Here is a 27,427-nt window from a genome sequence, read left to right as displayed (position 1 = left end):
CTGAAATTAGCATATTTCAACCTTTTGATATTTAAAGACCTGATGCCACTTGAGGCAACAGTGACGAGTCTGAAGCTTTCATTACTCCACCTGCTGCGGAGCAAGTGTAGGAGCACTTATGTCTGACATTTTCCAACACTTATGCAACTGTAAGGTTAGAATCGAGTCCCAAACTGAATAACTAAATTAATTTAAGAGTTTGTTTGAAAGATTCCTTTGAGTTGCAGGAAATTCTGCACAAACTGTGTTTTAAAACACTTTTTTAAAACCAGTTAAACAACATTCAAGAATGAGTGGAGGTGAACGTGTTCCTCCACTCCTAACTAGGTGACATTTCAGACACATAAGGTTTAGAGCAAATAAGTGCCCTCCATCAGTGTTGAGGAGTCATTTTATGGTTATGCATTAGCACTCAAATAAAGTGTCCTGCAGTCAAAGCCGGTGAGTATTAATCGCTATGGCTTTAATAGCACACTGTCAATCAGAAGTGCAGGAGAAAAACAGCTTTTATGACCAGGAGAGAGAACATCTATCTGGACCTACCTCCATTTTTGTTCTGTTATTATAGCCTATAGCAGTAAATACATAAATATCTGTACTTTATTGATCCAAAAAAGACATTCATTCTTTTGTAGAAGTTACTTAAAAGTGAAGATGTATTTACTTTCTCAGTTTATTATGATTGTAATTGAAAAAGTAGCAATGCGATGTAGAGCTGCAGAGATGAATCGATTCATTGTCGACTGTAAAACATCATGGTAAATGGTAGCGACCACATCAACAGCTTTATAACTCAGGCAGCATTCACCAATGTACACACACATTCATATATTGGTCACAGAGGATAGCATACAAGATCCATAAACATTCTGATCCACACTCTCCCCCACTGATGGATGTTTCATACGAGGCAATTTGGGGAAAGGCATCTTGCCCAAGGACACTTGTAGAGTCTGAGGGACCAAGGATCGAACTACCAGCCTTCAGATTGGCAGGAAATCAGTTCACATCCAGAGCAAAAGCCAATGGATCGTGAAATTTATGCTGTATAATCAATTTTAATTATTAATTCTTAAATGCAAATATGTTCTGGTTTCTCTACCACCGGAATAACAGTAAACTGATCATCTTTGAGTTGTGGGAAAATCCAGACATCACCTGACATCATATTGATCGACATCACCATTTTCTAACATTTAATGGATCCAACAACTAATCCATTAATTGATAATGGAAATAATTGTCAATTGCAAAGGTGAAGCCAACATCTTGTTTGCATAACACCAAACTAAGCGCCAGACAGAGACAAAAGAATAAAGTGGTGTTTCAGCTAGGTCTGCTCCCTATGGAGTTTGTATCACTGGATAGTTAAATCACTTCATCCACCCCTCTCTAAATCCATCCATTTATCCACCCTTTCTACTTCTTTGTCCCCCCCTTTTCTTTCCTTCTTGTGTTTTTATTAATTCCCAGCTCCTTCATTCTCAGTGTCTCCATCAGTGACTCAAACAGTTCAGGGCCCTTCAGTACGTGGGGCATCACAGACACAATCATGTTCTAGCTACTGAGGCCTGAAATTACCTCTTCGCCCCCTGTGGGCCGCTAGAAAAATGTTCAACTGTTGAGAAATGTAACACAAATATTGGCATTGAGGAGAGGGGGACATGATACAGAAGCAAACACAATAATAATGTCTTGTCGTAGGGATGCTGTGTTAGCTCTGTTCTTCCTCTGGCCTTGTAAAAGATTGTTGAAAAATTAATGGCAAATATATCTGGTGGCGGGTAAATAATATGAGAGGCTGCACAGTGAAGTGGTACTTCTGATTCTGAATTGGAAGAGGATGATTTCTGACTATTTTCGTGTTGGGTTGAGTTGGTCCCGTACAGAGAAACTGCAGTGTTGGTTGTTTATTTGGACAGCTCAAAATGACCTGCAGCGTGTATTTTCACAGTCAAAGCAATAGTGTGATGTCGTTATTACAGCAGCTAGAAGTCATGGCATGGAGGTCGGAGTGGTGGATGGGAATACAAAGTGTGTATATTCGACACTAGAGACAGGGATTTTACCTATGCAGACCATGTTTCCATAACCTTCACCAATAAATGCTAAAATTATTCGTTTTGGAATGCAAAAAAGACAATCCACTTTTGCTTTTTAACTTAGCTCTCAAGCCAAAACCTAAAATAAGCTATACGTCTTCAATATTTTACAAACTAAATGTTCAAAGCAAAATAAACATAAAACATATATTGGTTTGTTGGCATCTTTGCTCTAATTGGCCAAAAGGGGACATATAATGCTCATTTTCAGCAGCATTTTTCACCCTCTGTCTGAAACCAGAGCCCTGTCTGCTCTGATTGGTTAGCTAGCTGGCTCTGCTGTGATTGGCCAACCACTTAGAGATGTCCAGCCACTTATCCAATCACTTACAATGTGTTGGAGCGCTAGCCAATAGAAGTGTGAGTGGTTCCAAGTCTTGTCACTTTGCTACAGAACGGAAACAAAGTAGTCCAATGGATACATTTCAGGCAGTGTGTGGGACAGAAAGGAGAGGAAAAGATAACACACTACAGGAGAGGGAAAGCCCCAAAAAGCACAATAGGGCCTCTTCATTTCTCAGTCAGTGCTGTAAAACATGTAAATAACAGATTTATGTTTGCCTAATTGGGGTTGCAGACCATTCATTTATTCCAATACTTGGTGGTTTGAGGTAGAGATACAGTCAGGGCTCGAGCTTAAGGACGTCCCGTCGTCGAAAAAAATAGTGTCAGGGAGGATAACAAATAATTTTGGGACGAATTTGGGACGAGAGTTAAAATAAAAATACCCTGCTAACTCTACTACAAACGGCGATGAAAATGAAATCGACTGCACGTTGTGTGTAGCACACAATTATTAAACCTCCTTGTCAACATAAACACACAAAACATTTAGCAACCCGCGAAAAACACACACACACACACACACACACACACACACACACACACACACACACACACACACACACACACACACACACACACACACACACACACACACACACACACACACACACACACACACACACACACACACACACACACACACACACACACACACACACACACACACACACACACACACACACACACACACACACACACACACACACATAAGCTGTGCCCATGTGCTGTCAGCCAGCCGCACAGCTGGCTGTGCCCGCGAATTCCTGGCCCGCAAATTCGCGGGTCTATCTAAAGTAGGCTATGTACTGAGTGTGTGTATTTCGCGGGTTGAGTGATGTAAAATGACAATGGTATCCCGTGGAGGAATTCTGAAATGTTTTACCGTTACATCACAAAAACGCACAGCAGAACCAGACCCTGGAGCGCCGGCCTCTTTATTTACTTACTCCACTTCTTCCCCTATGGGTAATAAGGCTGAGATGAGAACCCTCAATCGTATTTAGTCCTTAGCAATGTGCTGCGCCTCTCCCCATGTATGGATGGGTACCGAGCCCCGGTATTAAACGGGCTCCGCCCGGACCGGAATTATTAAAGAAAGTGGTAACGTTAAGCTCCGACGTTATCTGACTTTTTATCGGTACTGGAGACATTTAAAAAATATATGTCATATGTAGTATTGCTACATAAACATTATATCGCAGTTTTAGTTTATCCAACTCCGCGTTTCTAATATGCAATAAGACTACAACATGCGTCTATGTATTTTCGAGCTTTCCAATCCAGACGAGATCTCTCTCTCCCGTCTGTGTGCGAGGGGGCGGGGCAGTTTGTAAAGGTCTCCTGACTGTGTTACAGACTGTCCTCCTGGTTAGTGGTTACTCTGGGTTCTGTCTTCAGGATAGAGTGTTGGATTTTTTTTGATAATTGGATGGGACTTGATTTGATTCAATATTAGTAATTTTCTCGTTTGTGTGTTTGTTTAAATATATTTGGCCTTTGTCATGTGATTGACTGATTTACTCAAATAAAAAGGTTGATGAATTATCATCTAATGATTTGTATGATGTTTTATTTATGTTAAAGGTCACTTTGAATGATTTTAACTAATGATAAGTAGTAGAAAAACTAATATTTTAAATTCGGGACGGTCCACATTAATTTCGGGACGGCTTAGATTGTATTTCGGGACGGTTCCGGGAGGATGGTGAAAAAAGTTAGTCGAGAGCCCTGGATACAGTACAGTAAACACATGCAGTATATTCTGTGGAACCTAATGCAGGTTATTACAAAGGCCTTGCAGTCAATTCCTTCAAGGTTAAAATATGCAGTTTTTGTCCACTCATACTACTTTTTGTTGTACTGCAATATTGTGTCATCTACTCTACATCATTAACAGGGTGGACAAAAAAACTTGAAACACCTCAAGTAGATTACATCTATTTTAAACTGAAACAAATGGCAAATGTCTTTGTGCTCAGTTTGACATAACAGTGGGTCACAGTGATAATCTTTGGCTTGTCCTTGTAAGGACTCTCTACTCTCCTGTACATTTTAGTGCATCCATATGATCAAGAGCAAGCGCACAGCTCTCTGTGTGTGCGTGTGTGCGTGTGTGTGTGTGTGTGTGTGTGTGTGTGTGTGTGTGTGTGTGTGTGTGTGTGTGTGTGTGTGTGTGTGTGTGTGTGTGTGTGTGTGTGTGTGTGTGTGTATGTGTGTGTGTGTATGTGTGTGCGTGCGTGCGTGCGTGTAACCTCTGTATGTCCCACTGTGTTCACTACCAGCGAAGTTCCCGTCGACCCAGAAATGCTACCGGCAATATTCCCTTTGTCTTCCAAGCTTTCTCTTTTTCTTTATTTCTCCCCTGACGTGTATTTTTTTCCTTCATTCTCTTTCTCCTGTACCATCTTTTGTTCTCTTTTCTTTCCTTCCCCATCATCGTGCTCCTTTCCTTTTGGTATTTCCCTCATCTCTTTATGATGTTGTACCCTATACCCGTGTTTGCAAGCTCTTTTGGTCTCATTTCGTTCCTTGCAGACGTTGCAGTATATCATTTCGATCTGTCATTCTCTTCTCAAATATATTCCTACACTTTATCTTCATCTGTCACTCATCTTCCCTGAATCTTTTGTTTTCTCCAGTCTTCCATATCACTCACCATTTCTCTCAATCTCGCCTCTTCTCCGCGCTCACACGGCTTATCCTCTCTTCAAATATTATTTCTTCGCTCGTTTCTCCGTCTATCAATCTTCTTTCCATCTCCCTTCTTCTGACAACACAGAATCATGTTCCATCTTTGTATCTCTCTCTCATATTTCTATCCTGGGTTCTCCTCTATATCTCCCTCAAACTGCTGTGGGGTGTGGATGGTATGAGGCTGCTTTCTCTCTGCGTTCCTCTAAGACCATCTTCAGCCTAATCAATCATTCTGACCCAGATAAAGTTTAAACCCTGGGCTGCTTTGATGCTCTGACCCATTTACCCGCAGTAGTTAGCCTACAGACATCATAGCTTTCATTGTTGGCCTGCGATGGACCGCGGGGGAAATAAGACACGGGTGTCATGACCTGAGAGCTGCATAAAAGTAGATATGAAGGGGGGAAAGGGGCATTAACCATGATTGATTGACGCTCTACTGTTGGGCTGGATTGCATAACAGTGATGGGACTGAGTTTTTACAGCATCGCAGCATTTTGGGAACTATTGGATTTGACTCCTATGAGATGCTATAACATTCCTTTAATACCTGTCTATGTTTGAGTTTATTAAAAGAAAAATGTAGGGACTGAGGCTGCTCTAAAGACCAAATATAAATATTTCATTTAGTAGCAATAACATTATATAGATTACTGTAAGTAAAACTGTCGGTCTGTAGGTAGTTAGTTAGTTAGTTAGTTAGTTAGTAAGTAAGGTAGGCAGGTAAGTAGGTAGGCAGGTAGGTTAGATGGTTATGTTGATGGATTAATACAATTTTAGAATAGCTGTTTCTACAATTTGTTCAATTAGATTTTGTCCCCCCTTTGAGTTAGATTGATGTACTATACCGAGGTTATATAAACACCCTGGTTTTACCCTCAAAGTGTCATCTAACTTTACAGCTCAACCGACCTCCCATTAACCCGGAACATCTCATGTTACTCCTCTGCTCTCCTTTGCTGAAGAACACAATGTACCCCCGTGCTGCTACACATGCATGCAGGAATAAACATAAAAAGGTCAAAGTAGGCAGGGGCATAAACACAACCTGCAGCAGAACCTGCATGTTAAGGAACGCCCGTCTCCGCTTTCATAAAATACACACACACACACACACACACACACACACACACACACACACACACACACACACACACACACACACACACACACACACACACACACACACACACACACACACACACACACACACACACACACACACACACACACACACACACACACACACACACACACACACACACACACACACACACACACACACACACACACACACACACACACACACACACACACACACACACACCTCTGGCTACCCTTGCCCTAAATCCCTCAACTCAAACAATAGGCAGCACTTCCTGACAGTGAGAAAAAACAGGGAACAGCTTCCTTCAGCAGTACACGGGGAATACGAGAGAGAGAGAGAGAGAGAGAGAGAGAGAGGGAGAGAGAGAGAGAGAGAGAGAGAGCACATTGAATGCACCATTATTCAATAGGTTACATGAAATTGAAATGTGGAAATCATCAGTTTCTGTAATCGCTACTGACACTACTTGGTTGTGTCCATAGTTGGAATTTAAGAGGGCACTTTGGAGCACAAATGTCACACATGAAATTTTTATCCACAGAATTGTATGCGTAGTTATCATTTGTGTCAAATAATGGGGAAACAAAGTGAAAACGCAGAAATTTGATGACAAAAGTAAGAAAATGACATGAGGTTTTACACTTGGCAGAGGTAGAAGAGTTTGTCCATTTGTCCATTAAATGTTATGTATACGTGCCCAAGCCGTTGTGTGGCCTTATCATCCTAAATGGACAAACCCTAAATCACCTTGCTATCAAACACACACACATGCAAAGAGAATAAATTGACCTTCACGTAAAACAGGGGGGTGAAACGCATGCAGAGAAGAGATAAAGGGAGTACATGTTAGTGAAAAAGAGGCAGAACTATAAGAGAAGAAAATAGCCGACAAAAGAGAAGGAGCGACAGAATGAGAAAAGAGAATCAGTGATTGGCACGCTGCATTATTCCCTTCGCGCTCAATTCACTGAGTTTATTTTTTTCCAATTGAGGCTGTTATCTCCTCCATTGCCAGCCCTGCTACAAAGACCCCACATGCCCCCCCTCACCACTACCTCTCTTTTCAGTGTGTCCCCCCTTTGTTTTCTGTTAAATCCTCCTGTTCTCGCTGCTTCATATCCCACCATTTCCCACCTCTCCATTTGCCTACCTCTCCTTTTTTTAACCTTTCCTCTGCTGCTTTGTGTTCAGTCACCTTGAGGCAGTGGGCCACAGCTGGAATACCAGCTTTTCTGGTCAGCTCCTGCTGCAGCATATGAACAAAGGAGCACTGGGATGCAGACTGCTCTGGTAACACAGTTCAACAGCGTGCACCAGTGTGAGCGTCTAGAAATACTTGCTCTCTGTCAATAGGACAAAAGTGATGCGAGTAAGTGTAGGCCTTTTGTTTTGGTTCACTCAAATAGGAAATGTTTAATTGTGCTAACTTTATCAAACAAAGTAATCTAGTAAAGTAATTTCATTCGGTTTTTTTATTTGATACAACTTATATTGTTTTTATTGTTATTTCTGTTGTGTTTTTATCATTTTGAGAACCCAAGACGATACCTTGTTGCAAAAAAGTTTGGGTTTTCTTAAAGTATTTGTTCAATAAACAAACAAATGTATCACTAAATAAGTTTGGAAAATGCATCTTGCAATACTTATTGTGAAAACAACTCAATAAGGACTATGTGGTCATTTAAAGAATAGTTTTAAGGGGCCTTTAAGTTTAGTAAAGTTGAATTAAATCAGGCCTAGTACTGTTAAGTTATTGCAAAATGTTCATAACATTTTCAAATTTTGACTAAATTGATGTTTAACTCCATTTGTAAAGTGTCCAATTAGTCATGATTTTCATATAGTGTGTAATGTGGTATGTGTTCAGCAAAATAAGAGGATAATCATTGTATCTATCAACATGCAGACCTACTCTGACTGTGTCTGTATCCATATGTGAGACTTAAGCATGAACAAATACATGAAACGCCTCACAGCGGCAGCTCAGACACATTGTATGATCTCCTATCCATCCACCCACCAAGGTCCTTCATTAATTCTGCTTCTGATCACATCATGAGCACACACCAGCCCTTCTTATCTCCTCTGCCCCCCTACTCCTCCTTCTATCCCTCACTTATCCATTCACGAGGCAAAGGGACACGTACAGCTCAGTGAACCCTGAGTGAAACAGAAACACAGAGCAAAGTGTGGTATTGTTTGTCTGTTTACACACCATGAATCACAGCTTACTCTTGTTTGTTTTGTCTGCGATGATTCCTCCTCTTTCATAACTGCTGAAATGTATAAGATCCATCCATCAAATCCGCTCAACATCAAACCCTGCTTCACCACCCCCCTCCAACATCCCTTCTTCCTCCATCCCTTCAATCAATCCTCCCCTTCACCTTCACATGACAAAACACCTGAAAAGGACGCACCCCATACACCCCCTTCTCTATTTCTACACTTCCCCTGTAACCCGTTCCACAATCCCTCCATCAAATCTGACCGTACCTTCTTCAAAGGTCAAACAGCTGGAACGGATCAATGCTTTGAGAGATCATTGACGCAGAGGTGGAGAAGGAGAAGTGAGGAGGGGGAAGACAAAAATGGAGACGTGTGAGTGAGAGGGGGAGTATAGGCTTTGGTATGGAGGAGGGGGAGGGTGATGAGAGGGGGAGGACAGGGGGAGGAGGAGGAGGAGGAGGAGATGGGCAGCGAGGAGATTTAAAAAGAGAGGAGGGAGAAAGAAATCACTGCATCAGCATTCCTCTGGGTCTCTGTGGAAGCAGCAGGAGGGAAGGTGATAATACATGGGGTGAGGGAGGGAGGGAGGAGTTGGTCTGTGAGGAAGGAGTGGGAGAAAATGAGAATAGGACAGAGAAATTAAGGAGAGAGAACATGTCCCTTCTCCTTGTTCCACTTAATTGCCGTGAGTGTCTGTTTGCCCACAGGGCAGTAAACAATAGCTGTGTGTGTGTGTGTGTGTGTGTGTGTGTGTGTGTGTGTGTGTGTGTGTGTGTGTGTGTGTGTGTGTGTGTGTGTGTGTGTGTGTGTGTGTGTGTGTGTGTGTGTGTGTGTGTGTGTGTGTGTGTGTGTGTGTGTGTGTGTGTGCTAAATATACTCTAGTAGACAATGTGTTGGGATAGCACTATGTAATGGCATAGCTTCAGTGATAGCTACAATTGTGAACTGAAGGCAGTGTGTGTAAATTACAGATCATTAAGATAACCATTTAGCCAGATTACAGCATTACAATATGGAAAACATGGCCAAGAAAAGACACCTACGTATTTTTTATAAATCCAACTTTGCAGCAGCAGAATAAAGGTCTAGCTCAACAGCGCATGGCTCTGCTTTGTAAAGAATATCAATATCAGACAGAAGCCTGCAACCGCCACCAGGACACGATCAATAACTCACAAACCTCCTTTACACCTGTGAATCCCAAAAGTCTTCATTGTCTGAGATTTTTCTCTCTGGCTGCCTTTTGTACTTGTTGTTTGTCTTTTTTTAACACACATTTATTTTTCATGTCTTTATCTAATTCCTGTATTTACAGTTTGTGGGTAGTTTTAAATTCTCCTATTTATATTGTATGATCAAAGATGAGACACAGATGAGTGAGACATTCCTGTGTGGATGAGAACACACACACACACACACACACACACACACACACACACACACACACACACACACACACACACACACACACACACACACACACACACACACACACACACACACACACACACACACACACACACACACACACACACACACACACACACACACACACACACACACACACACACACCCCTTTATGGTATCAGCTATGTGAAGAATCCACTTCTCTGAAGGGCTAGCATAACTCAACACAACAGTCCCAAACAAAGCTTATGAAACCATCTTAGTCGGAGAGTTAGCGAACAACTAGAGAGCTTCAAGGCTGAGAGATCAGTACAATAGATGAGTAATATGTAAGGTGTTCCTCCATACCAAACTCTTTATCTCAAAATGATTGAATAAATGCGGAAATAATCAACACTGATTGTCAACATATTTGCATTGTCATGTTTTCCAGGGTACTTCAGAGTTTCTAAGTAAATAAATAAAACATCTTTCAATGCAAACGCGAAACATATCAAATGAATTAAAAAAACCGGGAGAATTTCAATTGAGGTTGATGCATCAGCTATTTAACAGTAATTAAATGAGTATTCTTTGCAATGAAAATCAGATGTAACTATGAATACAACATCAATGGTGGATGGACGAAGTATCTGCTGGTATCTTACTCTTTCTGTTCCTTTGCAAATCTCATGCATACAGGTCATGTTTGGAATGAATATTCAATGGTAAATAAATGATTCACCAAATCTGCCAAATGCTCCAATTGACTATAATCAGTGAACAAGAAAATAACCAGCTACAGTTGCTTTGGCAAACTTTGGGTGCACTCACTCACCCTCCCAGACATTTTTCCAGCCATCCATTAACAGCAAACTGTCATTTGTATTGAGAGAACACACACTCTGGCCAAAGAGGAGCAGACAGACCCAGATCTCATGCCAGCAGGCCAGCCATGCGTCCAACTCTGACCCACATCAGGGGCCTGGTCCGGGGCCAAGGCCAGGAGCATCAGCCCATTAGACAGTGAGGCAAATAAACCATGTACAGGAGTAAGAGAGAGAGAGTGAGGGCTGGAAAGATTGAAAGGAGGGAAACAGTGGAGAGATCAATCTTGCGTAACTCAACTAGGCTAGGTTCAAAATCACTTTATTTTTAAATGTTTTCCTTTCAAAAGGTAGTGCAACGCCAACTCCATTTAGTTTATTTTCACTTCAGCTGGCCCTGACATCAAATCGTGTTTTCTCCTTATATTGCAGTGCTTTAGTGGCTACACTTGGTAAAACAAAGTCCCTGGAGTGGCAGCAGAGTGGCAGAAATCACTAGATGAGAGCAGAGACGGGCTCTCCTGAGGCGCACAGTAAACATTGATTTTCTTCAACAAACTAAAAGGCAGGCAGGCTAAATAAGGATCCGCCTGAAACTCAATGTTTAGTCTGAAATGTCCAGGCTGGTTCAAACTCAAATACACCCTTTTGTCTAAACTTGGAACATAGCAATCATCTTCAGCAGGTTTACTAAATAGCAATGCAGTACATTGGATGTCTCTAGCTGCCACACGAAGCAACTAAATGCTGTTTACTGAGGAATATCACAGAAAACACCCAGAAATCTTCAAGAAACTGCACCAATCACAAAAGAAGTAGCCTTTCAGCTACAACAATATTTCACATACTATGTGTAAGCAGTCATGCTAACAAATAGCATTTTTCCCATTTAATGATGCAACCCGCACTGCTTAACACACAATGGACACTCATGGCTGCATATGGCAAAGTTATACTATTTGGTTCCTACCTTCTCAATCTCCTGCTGCAGGACCTGTTTGGCGACCTCCAGGTCCTGCAGGCGGACCCGCAGCTCCTCGTTCTCCAGCTCGTGGCGACTCCTCTTCTTTTCCACGCTGTCCAGCTGCTTGTGTAGACGGATGGACACGTCCTTCGCCACCTAAGAGGGAACGGAAGGAGGGAATTAGTTTGGTTTCATGTATTGACCTACTAGCCTCGATAAAAGTGTAGTTACAATATTAATTAGACCAGAAAATAAAATATTAGCATCAAATTGTGCAATAACACTAAGAAAGCAAAACTAAGAGATACCGAAATGTAAAATCGCAGATATCTAAGCTAAGCTAAAAAATCTATCTCATGTCACTAAATGGAAATCTAAAATCCGATTTAGGAGATCTTCATTCCTCAGCTGGACATCATGGGATGGTTAGTTAGTTTGGCAAGAATTAGCTAGCTAGCACACCACCAACATTTTACCAGTGCTACTTTTGGTATTTGAAGTGATGTATGGCCTTATAAACATAGCATCCTCAAACTCCTGCTACACTTTGCTGACATTTAAAACAATTCTAAGAATTCTAAGACATATGACGAATGTTCCCCTCAAACAAATAAAGTACATAAAGTAGAGTTGTGAGATAACTTTATTAAATAAAATCATCTCTGCCCACGTAAAAGGGAGATTACCTTGGATCTATTTCTTTCTCAAGCGGCACATGAGTTTTTGGATGCTGCCTGTGCAAACAACACCAGTTAAACGCTGGTCGCTTCAGCTGAGTCGACAAAGTGTGCACATTTATCAGCAGGGACTTCTTTATTTTGATCTAATAATGCCAAGAAGATAATTAACACCACTCGTGCAGAAACTGATCTTCGATACATAATGTGATCTTATGAAAGGCATATCGTTTCCGCCTGGGGAGAACTATTCATTAGAAGTTTCTAAAGTCAAAGAGTCACACAAAAGACAAAGTCAACTCCCTGCTGTCTGATATAAAACAACAGGAAACTAAAAGCAACATCATAAAATCTGATCACCACATTAAGGTTTAGTAGAGCTCATGGAGTTAAAATGTTCTAATATTCAAAACATGAATGACTTTATTAAGAGGTGCGTACAACAACATTGTTATTGTTTGCTTTAGTTATCATTGGTTTTGATTTGTAGTCTATTACATGGTATAAAGAAAGGCAAAGCATAAACTAAGAGCCAATATAAAAACATGAGCCTCAATTATTTTCTGTAAATTCTGTTCATTCCTGTTCCTGTTCTGTTATAGCCTTAGGAACATCAGTGGACATTTTGGATGGGCTTTTTGTCTCAAAAGCATTGCCGTATTAATTTTAGGGGTCGGTAAAAACGGCATAAAAACATTCCTGACTCATGCTGTAGTATCCTAAATTACGCAAGTATCTAGTATCGACATTTTAGACTGAAATACAAGCGGTATAATGTGTTATGTTTCCATCCAGGTTATTAATGTGCATTACATTTAAAGTAAGGCTAACAGACACACTAAACATTTGAAGTACCGTTAAATATACTGTTAATAGGAACAGTTTCACACAAATGGAGTGAAGCCTGCGAGGCTAGTTCAGGCAGTCATCTCGAGCACCAATGAAACATATACACGTAATATGCATTACCCGCTCATATAACCAACCAAACACTTTCTCCCTAATCTGGCACTCTATTTAAGATGCAATATTTGCTATCTCTCTCTCTGCCTCGCTAACGCTGCTGCTGCCCTGCTTCTGGAAAGTTGCTCTATGATTCCAAATAGAGTGGTGCAGTGACGCGTCCTAAAACCCGGAAGTAAGCTGCGCATGGGTACCTTCCGGTTCCTCGACAAAAAAGCAATGCAATTTCTCCATAGGATTTTGGAAAATAGCTCAAAATAAGGTCTGTGGTTGACACACATTTAAGAGACGGATCACGTTTTTTTCAGTCGGATAATCTCCACATGTCTACCCTACTTTTATAATTTTCTAATCATAAATCTAATCGATAGATTTAATTGCATTGCTTTTTTGTTGAGGGAACCGGAAGGTACCCATGCGCAGCTTATTCCGGGTATTAGGACGCGTCACTGCACCACTAACAGATCTATTCATTTATTCTGAATTCAGCATAGTTTATACTTTACAAATGAGAGTGGCTGTCTGCATGTGTGTGTGTCTTGTTCAATATCGTGTGTGTGTGTGTGTGTGTGTGTGTGTGTGTGTGTGTGTGTGTGTGTGTGTGTGTGTGTGTGTGTGTGTGTGTGTGTGTGTGTGTGTGTGTGTGTGTGTGTGTGTGTGTGTGTGTGATTCACACTTGCAATGCTCATCTACAAACTCTCTGAACACAATTTCTAATTGTGTATATTTAGTGTGAGTCTGTGTACCAGAGTATGACTGTGTGTCTGCATATGTGTGTTGGAACCAGTGCCAGTGTGCAGCTGAGTCCCACAATGCCCCTCTGTACAGCCCACTCTCACTCTATACCCAACGGCTCCCTGAGCTCCCCCACACGCCAATTCATGTTTTTTTAATGCGTGTGATTCTCCTGTTTCAATGGTTTCTTATAGGTCTCCTCTCAGAGTTTCAGTCACAATGGTGAGTCTCATTTCTCTGTGTTATTTCATCTGCTTCACCACTTTCCATCCAATTCTCAATTTTTATTTAATCGTCTGATAATTAAATACCTGATTACAATCCTCTGACAATAAAAATACATTTGTACCACTGAGTCATTATGGTTCAACCTAAACCCAGTTGATTAAAGTTACTGTTGCTTGTGAAAACACACATCTTGCGGATGTTATTTGGCAGGTATAAAAAAAATGAATATGCTGTACAGGAAGTTATCAAAGATGTACCATCAAACAGATTTTTCTTTCTTAGGACTTATTTATTCATTTATGGATTTTCCAAGCGGTCACTCACTGGAGCCTTTGCACCACCATCTACAATATTTCCCTTTTTTGTAGCTGCACAGTAAGCAGCTCATTCTAGTCATATTGTGTATTGAACTACAGTTTCTATCACATATAGACTTATATACAAAAATATGGTTTTTATTTTATTTTTTGCGTTTCAGCATTATCTTTATGAATAAAGGAATCAAGACCATGTAACAACAAAAACTTCTATACGTTAATGGAGCTAACGTCATAAAAAAATAAGAATAATGCTAACTTCCTGTATTCTTAGCCACTGTGACCCCTATACTGACTGTACAGCCTGGTGCAGTGTACTTCCTGGAGGCTTCATTACATGCCATATAGATTTCATAAAATGTAATTCAAATAGAAGATGTATTCAAACTCCCGCCCACAATATTTGATTGGCAGGGTTTTGCGGGGCGTGAAATGGAGACACACTACAGCAGCAATAACTGAGTATGCAGATTATTAATGAACAAACATGGATCTTACGGATCATCACTTTAACCAAACACGAGTTGAATATCAATTTCTCTGTCACTCTCCAGAACATCAGAAGTATTACAGTCTTAAAACACATAGAAGTTCCTAATGTTTTTTGCCTGAAAGCCAATAAACCATTAAGTGGATCCAATTGGGCCGAGACAGTGATTGATTAACACTGAATGCTTATTTTTTTTATAGGAACATCTATATTTGAGGAGAAAACTGCTTTAACTAATGGTTTGTTTACTGGGTTTGGGTTTATGGTTCTTCATCAACCCTCTATCTCAATCTCCACCTCCTCTCCTCTTCTTCAAAGCTCCTTTGTTAGTGTTTGACATCTAATAAATGCTGCATTGTTCTTCTATGTTAAAGGAAAGTGTGTAGGAATTTACCGCCATTGAAGCTTTTGTTTCTACCCAGCAACAGAGCTATAGGATCTAATTAAGATTCAGTTTGGGTGCTGTGTGTGTGTGTGTGTGTGTGTGTGTGTGTATGCAAGAGTATGGAATCAAGAGTAGAAAAAAGCCCTCCAGATCAGTGAGGGTAAGGGTTTTTCACACACACACACACACACACACACACACACACACACACACACACACACACACACACACACACACACACACACACACACACACACACACACACACACACACACACACACACACACACACACACACACACACACACACACACACACACACACACACACACACACACACACACACACACACACACACACACACACACACACACACACACGGCAGTTAGTAATTCCTTTCATGTACACTGCACCGTTTGTGAGATTGGGTTAAACTGCCTTGTTCTTCCTGCTATCCACACACAGCTGTTTTTTCTAAAACGGTAATCTCTTTATTAACTCCCCTCCCTGTAGGTTTTATCAGAGTGGTTTATATTATACCACTGTGTGTGTGTGTGTGTGTGTGTGTGTGTGTGTGTGTGTGTGTGTGTGTGTGTGTGTGTGTGTGTGTGTGTGTGTGTGTGTGTGTGTGTGTGCACTACTACTTTTTATGATTCAAACTTTATCGTGAGTTTTGAACTCATTAAAAGGGCTTTCTCTGGATTAACGTGAGGAGTTGAGGTTTTTCCAAGCCCTGTATGTGACATCTAGCTTAGCTCAACCTCTGCAAGGGAGGTTATGTTTGGTTTATTTGTTGTTTAATTTTAATTCCTTAAGGTATTTATATCAGTGACTGTATCCAAAAGTACATTAATATCATAAAAAAAATATAAGATGCTGTACCCGATTAACTACAAGCTATTTTCAGTTTGTATCCCTTGGGCAGGTGGAAGTAAACAATACAACATAGAGCTAAACCTCATCCCCACTCCAAATGGAATAACATGTATAAACCATCACTGTCTGTTTTCAAGAGGGATTGCAGAAAAATGGCCGGCCCTATTTTTATGAAACCCTGTAAAAGGGTGTAGAATGGGCCAAGGAAGGACATAAGAAGAAACAACACAAAGTCAATGTGGAGATCTTGTAAAGTCTATTTTTCTTCTTTAACAGAGGCTTGCAGTCTCTCCCTTCTTCCTGGTTGAACACAACCCATCTCTCTTTGAACGTACAGATGTGAACCCTAACCCTGTATGAAAAAAATAAAATGGAAGACAACCCCTTTTGGGTTTTTGTGCATGTAAAGGGTCGGCAAAGGTTTAGCTCTCAAAGTCAGAGTTTCTGTCCCACACCCCCACCCTGCCTGAAACGTGTCCTTAGGACTCCTTTGTTTACTGCTGTAACATAATGACATCACTAGGTAACGCTCACGCTTCTATCGGATAGCAACAAATTGTATGTAATAGGCTAAGGCGCGGGACATCTCTAAGTGGTTGACCAATCACAACAGAGCCAGCCAGCTAACCAATCAGAGCAGACAGCGATCTGGTTTCAGACAGAGGGTGAAAAGAGGTGCTGCAGCACAGGCAGTATGAGATATATAAAGCACTTTTATTTTATTTATTTTATTTGTGTACATTAAAGAATGTCAACATGTCACAGTAAAAGGCACCAAATGCAAATATGCAAAATTAGCATAATAGGGCCCCTTTAATTAAAGTATGTCCTTTTCAAACAGTTAACATTTGAAGGTATTCCTTTAAAATAACACAACATTAAACAATTATCCTGTAGATTTAAAATGTCCTGTTTAGGGGCAGTGGGTGGCTGGCAACTGTACAGCACCTGGGGACAGTCCTGCCCCAGAGCACTGACAGAGGAACGGCTAAAACCTACTGAAACATTCATGTGTTTGGTGTGGGAGGAATCATTTAAACCCGAGAAAGTCTGCAGACAGCTCTGAGGCGACAGTAAGAAACACAGAGCTTCAAATTAATTTATCACACCACTCAGCTCATAAAAACAACCTCAGCAGCTAAAAGCCCTTTGTTGCTGGAAAATGTAATTTGTGGCTCAAAGTGTTTAGCCGACTTCGTCATGGTATTGTTTTCCAAATAACCAAGAACATTACATTTTTTATTGTTGAATGCATGTTGGATTTTATCTATGGGAGTTTTTTATACTTTTTGTCTATCTCAGAATATTTTAGCTTGCTGACATTTGCTTGTCAGGTACAATAAAACATATCCATTTATACTGATGCTAAATCTGACAGAAACACACCGTTTTATTTACCTCAGCACTCTTTTGAGTCGGTCCTGTCGGTTGTTGATAAAATCACAGGCTGTGGTGGGGAACGATGACTCCAGCGAAAGTGGAGAGCATGCGAGGTCTTACAGTCAACCTTGGAGGTGACTTTATTGTTTTTTTTAATGAGCTATGAAATGTGCTTACAAGGAGCGTCTCCCTGAAGAATTATCGACTTCCCGCTGTTTAGCTGAACCCCTCAGTTTATCACAGAAGAAAGTACTGCACCATCCGCTATTAGATAAGCAGATACATAAGAAGGGTTTTTGGAATATTTCATAATAGCATCCATGGTTCTTAAATGGCTGACAGACTAAAATAAACTGCTAGTAAGTCCCGTTTGATTACAGATCATCAGAAATGTTACATTGCACTTTCTATGCAACATCATTAGGGAATTTACAAACTCTTATTTTGTAAGCACAATTTTAAAATACTTCTAGAACGTTTATCATTTCAGTCGCACTTTCAATGTCTATATTGCATCATTAACATACTTATTATTCTTGGTTATCTGCTTTTGGCACAGTAGAATAATAGTTATGAGCACTGGTGAATAATTAAGATGATTTACAACAATAATAGTCAATCATGTTGATCAAGTTATACTCCATATTTGTTTTTTTGTTGTTGAAAGGATCATGGGGTATTATAATTCCTGTAGTTATAATACAATATAATCTTGTTATATGGCATTACACTAAAATGATTATAAGTTATTCTAAATGGTCATCAGGTGCTTAAAGGGAAACAAAATATCATTAAATCCAAAATATCATTAAATCCAAAATATTAGTGAGTGACCAGCCTATAATACTTCACCTATACCATATCATATTTTCTTGATTTGTTTGCATATCTTTATCTGCAAAGTATCAAATATAAAGCCAAATGATAAATGCAATAGCTTATAAAGTGTGAGATTTCCTTTTAAAGTAGTACCATGGAAGCATAAAGCTGCATGCACAGAGTTGAAGTAGTAGTACATTTTTGTTTCTCTAATGTCATCATTTCACAACTCAATAGCTTAACAGCCCTGAAGCCCATCCACTATAACTCATCACAGTGTGTCAAACACTAACTATATTTCCATATCCCTAATGTAGCTGCTCTCTGTCTTGCTACCAATTTAAGATTTGTGTTGGAAAGTGCTGCAAAAATGAGTTTACATTTATTTCAGCAAGTCTTCTCGAAAGAACTACAGTGTTTAGTGAAAACCCAGAGCTAGTGTTGATGCCGTTGACCTTTTTGACACTGGCCTTTTGACGCCCATTTAGAGGATGTTACATCACAAGTAATCTGCTTCGTGTCTATATATAAAACCATTATGTGTGAAAGAGAGAGTGAGGCAGTGGCCTGACAGCTGTTCCAGTACAGGCTGTGATCCATCTATCTTTAGATAAAGAGAGAAAGGGAGGGTGGGGGAATGTGATAAATACCACAATCCTTGGCATGTTTGGCAGTTGAAAAGTGTGATGTCACCTCGAACATCAAAAACTGCCATTCTGTCCTCCCATCCGTTCAAGCATACATCCAGACACACATACATATGCTGTAGGACTATGCCTTAGAATATTTGCTGTTGTGTTTGGGCTGGTTGTATTTGCAGGATTTCTTGATAGGACTAGTGATTGTTTACATTATCGAATTATCGCCATATTATTTTTTCAATTAAATGCTCAGTCGATATAATGTCAGAAATAGTGATAAATGGCTCCCAAACTTCAGTTTGCTTGATTTGTTGACCAGCAGTGAAAATCGAAAATAAATTAATATTTACAATATGAAACAAAAAGCACATTTTAAAGTTTTAGAGGTTCAAACCGCTGTATGTTTTGCATTTTTCCTTGATAAAGACTTTGAGTTTGTCCAACTTGTCAATTATCTCTAGATTGAATCTTCAGCTAATCATTTGAGCGAAACTGAACAGCGATAGTTCAATCACAGTGTAGCAAACATAACTATGTGCGGCAGGTCTGTCATCTTTGGATTTCTTTCCCGTTCCGAAACAATGCGCAAGATGCTCTAATGAGGGAGTCAATAACTAGTCGAACTAAATCATCCTTCACTTTCTAACACTCTCCTTTTCACATACAGTGAAATGCATCAACACCAGCAGACTGTAGCTGGAGAAGCTGACTAAAGTAGGAGAAGATTGGATCTATATTTAACTTTTCCGCTGTTTAAATATGTCTTGAATAGCCACAATACCAACACTTAGGAGTGTAAGTAATGTTTAGTTCTGTTGAATAACCAACTTAGCATAATTTCCCAAAACAAGATGCTACAATAATAGAGTTTACAGTACAGCAACAATAGTGACTCTGCTATGCTCTTGATTTAGTTTGGGGAAGATTATGCCATGCCATCGGGAGCAACTTGGGGTTAAGTATCTTGACCAAGGATACATCGACATGTTGACCGCAAGGGCTCGGATCGAACCCACAACCTTCGGATTGAAAGTTGCCCCTGAGCTTCTTCATGGTGGTTTGCTTGGGAAAGTAAAGCATACTGTCTTTGAGTGACAATTAAGGCATGCATCTAAACACTTCTTCCTCCAAGTAAGCTTTAAAACTGTCCAAGAGTTATATTAGCACAACAGTATGCTAATTACATTTTCTATTTGAAATACTATTTCTAGGACTTGGCTAGCGAGAAGTAATTTGCAATTTGTAAAGTGCTGTCAAAACTACAAAAGTAGAAATAATCAGTGGAAAAGTGTTAAAACTACTTTGTCCAATGTTGACACACACACACACACACACACATACACACAAAAGAGGAAACCACAGTTCCTGGTGGGAACAGGGATGTTATGACTGATACTGGCATGGAAACTTTACTTCATCCAGTGTGTGCATGACACATGTTGCAAGAGTGGGGGTTAGGATGTGTGCATGTGTGTGTTGGTGTGGGTGTAAAAGATGCAAGAGGAACACTTCACTGGAGCTCATACACAGAAGAATTTAACCAAATCCAGTTTTAGCACTCTATCTCTCTCGGCCAGATACACACATAAGTACACACATAAGTACACACATGCAGACACACACACACACATATTGTAACATATGGAGATGAGGCTGAGAGCTGTCCCTGTTCAGATAAATGTACTGGATACTGCTGCTTCCAGGCTCTAATCTAATGACTGCGTGTGTGTCACCTCCTCTGCTTCTTTATTTGTGAGGACCAGTTTTAGTGTAGGTCAGATCTTCCATTCTTCAAAATGCCTTTGTGAAAATATAGACTGTCGGTGATGTTGTAGTGGATTTTAGGGTAAGAAGCTAGTTAAAGTATCATCTCAATAAGGGTCTTCACAACTATGCGTCTTTGAGGGAGTAAGAGGTCCAGCAGGATTACTCTTATAATCTGCAGGAAGGACACACACCACCTACCGCTTTACTATAGATACACCATCTGTTGCTACTGGAAAATTGAAGTGTGTACAACATTAAGTTCAGATACATTTAAACTGCTTATTGCATTATTTTTGTTGTTGTTGATGGAATTGTGTTTTCTCCCAGATTAAACTCACAATTTTAAACGTGATGTTAACTTTGTAAATTGCAACAACAACAAAAGACGCAACAGAACACTGACACATTTGGTTATGTTTTGGCAACAAAGTACTTGGCTCAATTTTAAACAAGATCAAGGTTTGGCTTAAAATTAAGAAGTTATAAGTCATTTAACTTATAGAAGTTAATTTTAAAAAGTCTGTGTTACATAAAGAGCGTTCTCCTTGGTAGAAGTTCTGTATTTGACTTTGATCAAAAAACGCGTTGTGATACGGCCCAATATAACTGACAATGCAGTTTAGTTTAAAGGGAATTTAATTTTCAGGGGATGAGGATGCAGAATTACTACTGTAAAAAATTATTCAAGTGAGATATATAAATTAGTGTAGGTGGGAAAAAACTGAGAAGAGCTCCAGAGCAAACCTCGAATGACAACATAAAGAGAAATGCTTGAGCTTGCTCTTAAAAACAATGGACTGCATCAAACAAATACATTCACTGTATATGTAATGTTAACTTTACAATTAGGACAGAATATACACTGGTGGCACGCCTGGCAAAAATATTAAACAAAGCATCATAAAGTTGTCCTGGTTTAAAATCATGACTGAAGTGGTGGTGTCTCCTTATTTGGGCAACAAGCCGCTAGCTAAGCTAAACATATCCAACCAGTCTCTATAATCGAGGCAGAGAGATGAAACTGTCGAACACCTGGTGAGGCAAAAATATATTGTATAATTTCCAAAATGTTGTATGTTACTTTCAAAGGATCTGTTCACTCAACATATTTTTTACCTAAGAGACCGGGTAGAGACCATCAGTGTTAGATATCTATTATGTTCAGGCCTTCAAGGCAAATGCACAAATGACTGTCTCTGGGGATCAAGTACAACTGGTGTGTTGACATCATGAGAATCCTAACAACTATTTCCTGTGTGTGAGTGTCCAGATGTCTGTGGCTTGTGGGAATGAGAGAAGTGTGCGAGACGGACAGGAAATGATGTCAGACATTCTCATGCAGACTCTGACAGGTGTAACACACACTCACAATGCATGCCGAAAAGCACAAGATTACTAAAACAGCATAAATAAGCGCATGTGACTTATGTTATAAGAGGTTTTTTTCAGTTAATATTCTTGTTGTGATTCTCTTTCTATCTTTTTTCCATCTTTCCCCGACATTTAAGCCCCCATATTCTCCCTCTAGGAGCATTAAATGTCAAGTGAGTGGGAAAAAGAAAGACGGTAGAGGGTTATGAGTGTCTTTCAGTGCGTCAGTTTAAGTCTGTGTGTGCTTTAGCCAATTTGTGTGCATTTGCATGTGAGTGAGTCATCACATCAGGGCCTTAACGCATCAACAGCAGTTAAGCCAATTTATTTTGTAAAGCAGCTCAGCAAGTCAAGGTCAAATCAGACGGTAAACACTCATTTCCTTTCCATCACTGAGAGGGACTCTGTAATCACCAGAAATAGCAATCTCTTGCTATTTTATGAAGCATTTCTTGATTTGTACTCATTCCAAGAGGGGCTCATTTATTGTAAGGCAATGAGAGTCTAATTATAAAACGATTTTAAAAGAACTCTTGGGGATTTAGGAACATCTAATTCAAGTAACCTTTTTAAAGAATCATGTTTTTTTCAGTCAATAAACAACAAATAAAGGGAAACGTAATCAAAAGTAAGCATTACCTGCATGCTAAATATAGAAACTCCTTTTGTCCATGTAGCCTACATAGGCATGTTAGCCCAGGTTGGACACTGCTACCTTTACCATCGTAGGGAAGAACATCCATGCTAAATTGCATTCCTTTTTAAATCTGTACAGCTGAATAAAGCAGCAGCAGTTAGCTTTCATAATGTACGATTTGTTGCTTGCTAATGTGAGGTACCTGATGATATTTATGATATGTTGTAAGCTAGTTGTTGTTAGCTAGCATGCTGTTAGCTGAAGATGCTAGTTGGTGATGATGCAGACAAAAGTAAATACTAGGCTCCTGTGTTAAGTGAATGTGTGGGTGCAGGTAAAGTGTTTTCTTTGACGTGGGTCCAACTCATTTACCTGAATTAGCATTTTGCATCAGAACAAATAGCATGTTGAAGACAGATGGAGCATTTGATGTCCACATATTTAACAGCTGTTACTTTTGGTATTCAAACCTTTTTTGATTTGAGATTATTTAGATGACCCAACTAAAGTCTACTTTTTTTAATGCTGGTTAAGTTATTTTCCATTAGAGCTCAATCAGTATTATTGAGTCATGGGGGCATGAGATGAGTGTCTGTTTTTATAAAGCTAATGATAAAGCCACTAGAATAAACACAGAAGTGACTGTGAGAGGCGGGCAAAAGAGAAGCTTAGCATGGGATTAATGCACACAAACACGCACACACACACACACACACCCACACACCCACACACACACACACACACACACACACACACACACACACACACACAAACACACACACACCATGTTGTAACTTGAACTGCTGTCTGAGTCTCAGGCGGCAAGACGACATAATCAGCCATGTGTTGTGAGAGAGGTCGGGTTTGTTTCCCTGCTGTGTATATTTTTCCATATCCTGTGTTTATGACCCCTCTTTGCCAATGCAGCCAACATATGTAGACTTAACTCATGTTATTCCCCAAACTTTTACTTTTTCTCAATAATTTCTGACCTCACCCTCCCACTCCTTATCCCAACGCTACCATTGGCTACTAAACATTTAAATTCGAGTAAGACCTCTATTCAAATCTATTTGAATGTCTTTCTTTTTGTTTTGCGTTTCTCTTTTTTTTTTTTTTATGTTTTGCTCCGGCCTCGTCTTCTGCCTCTGATTGGCTGATTTGAATTTTCAAAAAGTGACAAATCCCCCTTTTTTCATCCTCAGAGACACAGGATGTACACTCATCCTTTTCCATCCCTCCCTCCCTCCTTCCTTCCCCTCTTTTCTTCATTCCTTCTCCCAAAAACAACCAGATGGTGAGACAGCAGTGGAGAGACAGACAGCGACAGCCGGCGGAAAGCCCTTCGGAGAGTGACATCACAGTCTCACTCTCACACTCTCTCTTAAAGGGTATAAAGGCCTCATTGTATCCCCCATCACATGGAAAAATGTTGGCGGAACGTTGTGAATTTGACAGAGTGCATCCATGATCCAGGGTCAGCGTGACAAAACACTCACACAGAAGCTTTACCCCGCAGTGTGTTCGTGCATAACGGACCTTTTCCTGGGTTCCTGATTGGTATGACTGGTGTTTAAAGTATGTGCACTGTGAAGGACGCTAGTAAAAAAGAGCGTTGTCTAAAAGTACAATTGTGTGTGTAGTTAGTCTTTAACACGTGTTTCTTTAGTAACAGAATGATGGATCTGTGTATGTTAACATGTGTGGGGTCAATTGAAAGGCATAATGCAGTGCTCAGTGTTTCTCAGCCAGTGGGACTAGCATATACATTTGAAACAGGGAAATTCCTTATGCAAATTAGAGGAAGCCTGGCTTGACCACAGTCTTGTGACTTTGACAGTGTGATGAAAAGGATCATAAGAACTGTCTCACAAAATATAAACACCACCAGAAACAAAACCGCATGTTGTGGCAACATTCAGATATATTTAAGTCTGATCAGAGCCCGAAAATACATCGGATGTTCCTAACAAGATCATTTCTGCTAGTTTAATGTACAAGTTGTTATAATATAATTTACTAAATGCAAAATGTGTGTTTTAACACAAGCAAATCTTAACAGTGAACTAAATGGAAGAATAACAATGTCTTTTTGAGACTTAGGATTAAGGGAACATATCCTTATTTTAACATTTCCACACAATCCGAGTGTTCCTCTATGGATTTAGAAGACGTTTAGAAGAAGCGGAAATAACATTCTAATTTTTTTTTTTAATTGTAGTTAACTAAGAACTCAGAGCTTTTTGACAGAAGACTTAGCACTTTAAATTAAATAATTAAGCTTCACTAGACATCTTTTTCCAGATTTCTCATTTCCCAATCATGCTTATACTGTATCTAACATTTCAGAACCTCACGGACACTTACTTTGACATCCTGCTCCAGTGTTCGTATCAGTTCTCCATCCACCTGCCCTGTTTGGGCCACGCGCAGAGAGCGTCGCTCTGCCTTCCTCAGTCGGTACTGCAGGATGCGGCAGGTCTTGTTAGCCTGAGAAACAGCAGCAGTGTGAGAGGATGAAGCGGTTTCATATTAATTATGTAGCTTCATGGGAAATTCGCCAGGCAGCAGTCATCAAAATACAAAAGAAGAAATACAGACATCCATAATGCACCAGGACTTGTGTAGCACATTTATCTCAAAGATTCAGATGATTGATTGTCCATCATTTTACTTCCCTGCTTCCATAAATGTGTAGCATCCATCTATTTTATATATGTAAAGTGAGGCACTGCAAGTATATGGGAAAATATTTTGACTTAATTAAGTTCCTCAGTTGGTAACATTAGGACAATCGGTTTTTGAAATGCATTAAATATGCAAGTAAGGCAGTATCTTATTAAACACTTGCTCATTTGCAGAACAAAAGTATGAGCATTGGATAAAGCCACATTTCAATTCTCTATATCTCTTTGTATCGCTCTTATCAATCAAGAACTACTGTCAGCCATTAAAAAGCAAACTTGGGGTATGTTAAGTGCTGCTAGAAGTGTGAGAAGTAACTCATTTTGAGAACATTTAAAAAATATTAACTAAAAGATATCAAAACAAAACTTTTCCAGTTGTAACAAAACCAATATTTCAGCATTTTTCTGAAATGACCTATTTGAATATAAGTTGAGGTATTATCTAATGCTAACTTTTGGTGGAATTAGTATAAATCTAAAAAGTATATAAACAAAATGTTTAAATGTTTACACCTATTTATTTTTATTTTAGTCTGAAAGAAGATATGTTAAAGAAGCAAAAATGGCCAAATCAACCGGTGTATAAAGAAAATGCTTTTACCTCAACGACTCGGCATAACATTTCATAACAGGATATAACAAAAAATGAGGTCACAGATTAATTGAGAGTGCTTTCATTTATCCGGCTAGTCCTGCACATTCTTACCTGCTCCATCTGTTGCCGTAGGTCCTGCAGCTGGTAGACGTCGTCCTCCATGTACATGTCCCTCATCTCCAGCATCTCAGACCTCAACTCCTCCATCTCATCCTGCTCACAGACAAGCAGAGAGTGTATAAGTGCATTTGTCATTTTAACACTACTCCTGCAAAATCAACCTGCATGGAGAGAGCTGTTTTGTGTTGTAGAGACTCTTAATTGTAACTCAAAGTGCTAACAGCATTATGGGCCCATATGTGGGCCATAAAGGGAATGCTTTAATGTTTAATAGGAACCATTAGCGCTTTTGTGCTAAATGCAAGACAACCATCATCATCATCATCAAAATATCATCATCCATTAACCTTGTTCATAATGCATCCCATAAATCACTGATGTTGTCATTAGCCACCACATTTTCATGTTCATCATCCTCATTATCAGCCTTTACAACAATGACTGTCTTCTTAAAATAAACTGCCATGTAATATTCTCCCAAGTCAGATAAAAGGGGTCATCTGAAGCAGAGATCTAGACGATGTAAGTGGCAGAATGATGCACTAAGTAATATAATATGATACTGTATTGATTTTCTTCTCTGGCTCGGGCACAGGAGGTCAAAGGTCAGGGTCAGGTTATCAGATTGCCTGAAGAGACTCTTACCCTGCTGGAAAACTGGAGAAAAGTAAATTCCTACACTATAAAAATGGTGAGGTATGGAATACAGATCTCTTGTGTCTTTTAAATATAAACGTTAGCCTAGCTTTTCTAACACAACTGATTTGGCAGAAACTAGTTAGCAGATCATTTTGGGTAAATGGTGGGCCATTTTTACGGAAAAGCCTATCTGGCATGCTGGTTGGCATGAAGGATGCAGGCAATCAGAATTATTTGTGTCCAACCCAGCAGGGTAGCGAGTACAAGGGTAAACAGCGGATACGCTCCATGCAGCCCACCACCTTCATCAGGTTCCCGTCAGTCAACATGTTAAACCTTTGTTCCAACAAAATAGATGCATGCAAGAAACCAGGTCCATAGTAGGGCTGAACGATTAATCGATTTTAAATCGAAATCGCGATTTTAAATGATGTAATTATCAAATC

The 27,427-nt window shown here is 39.8% G+C and overlaps 1 protein-coding gene across 2 annotated transcripts in view; it reads right to left on the bottom strand.

Annotated features, from left to right (window-relative positions):
- mtcl2 (microtubule crosslinking factor 2) overlaps nt 1–27,427 on the bottom strand; it is a 122,762-nt gene that overhangs the window by 82,241 nt on the left and 13,094 nt on the right. For both annotated transcript variants that reach the window (XM_079675149.1, XM_079675148.1), the window contains exons 2-4: nt 26,334–26,435; nt 25,308–25,430; nt 11,662–11,811 (exon numbers count right to left, since the gene is read on the bottom strand). In XM_079675149.1, coding sequence (XP_079531275.1) covers nt 11,662–11,811; nt 25,308–25,430; nt 26,334–26,435 — 375 coding nt within the window. The remainder of the gene's footprint in view (nt 1–11,661; nt 11,812–25,307; nt 25,431–26,333; nt 26,436–27,427) is intronic.

The sequence above is a fragment of the Notothenia rossii genome, assembly GCF_949606895.1.
Source record: "Notothenia rossii genome assembly, chromosome: 4".
NCBI lineage: Eukaryota > Metazoa > Chordata > Actinopteri > Perciformes > Nototheniidae > Notothenia > Notothenia rossii.
Note: the sequence above shows the minus strand (reverse complement) of the source record. Positions and strands in the feature narration are given on the sequence as shown.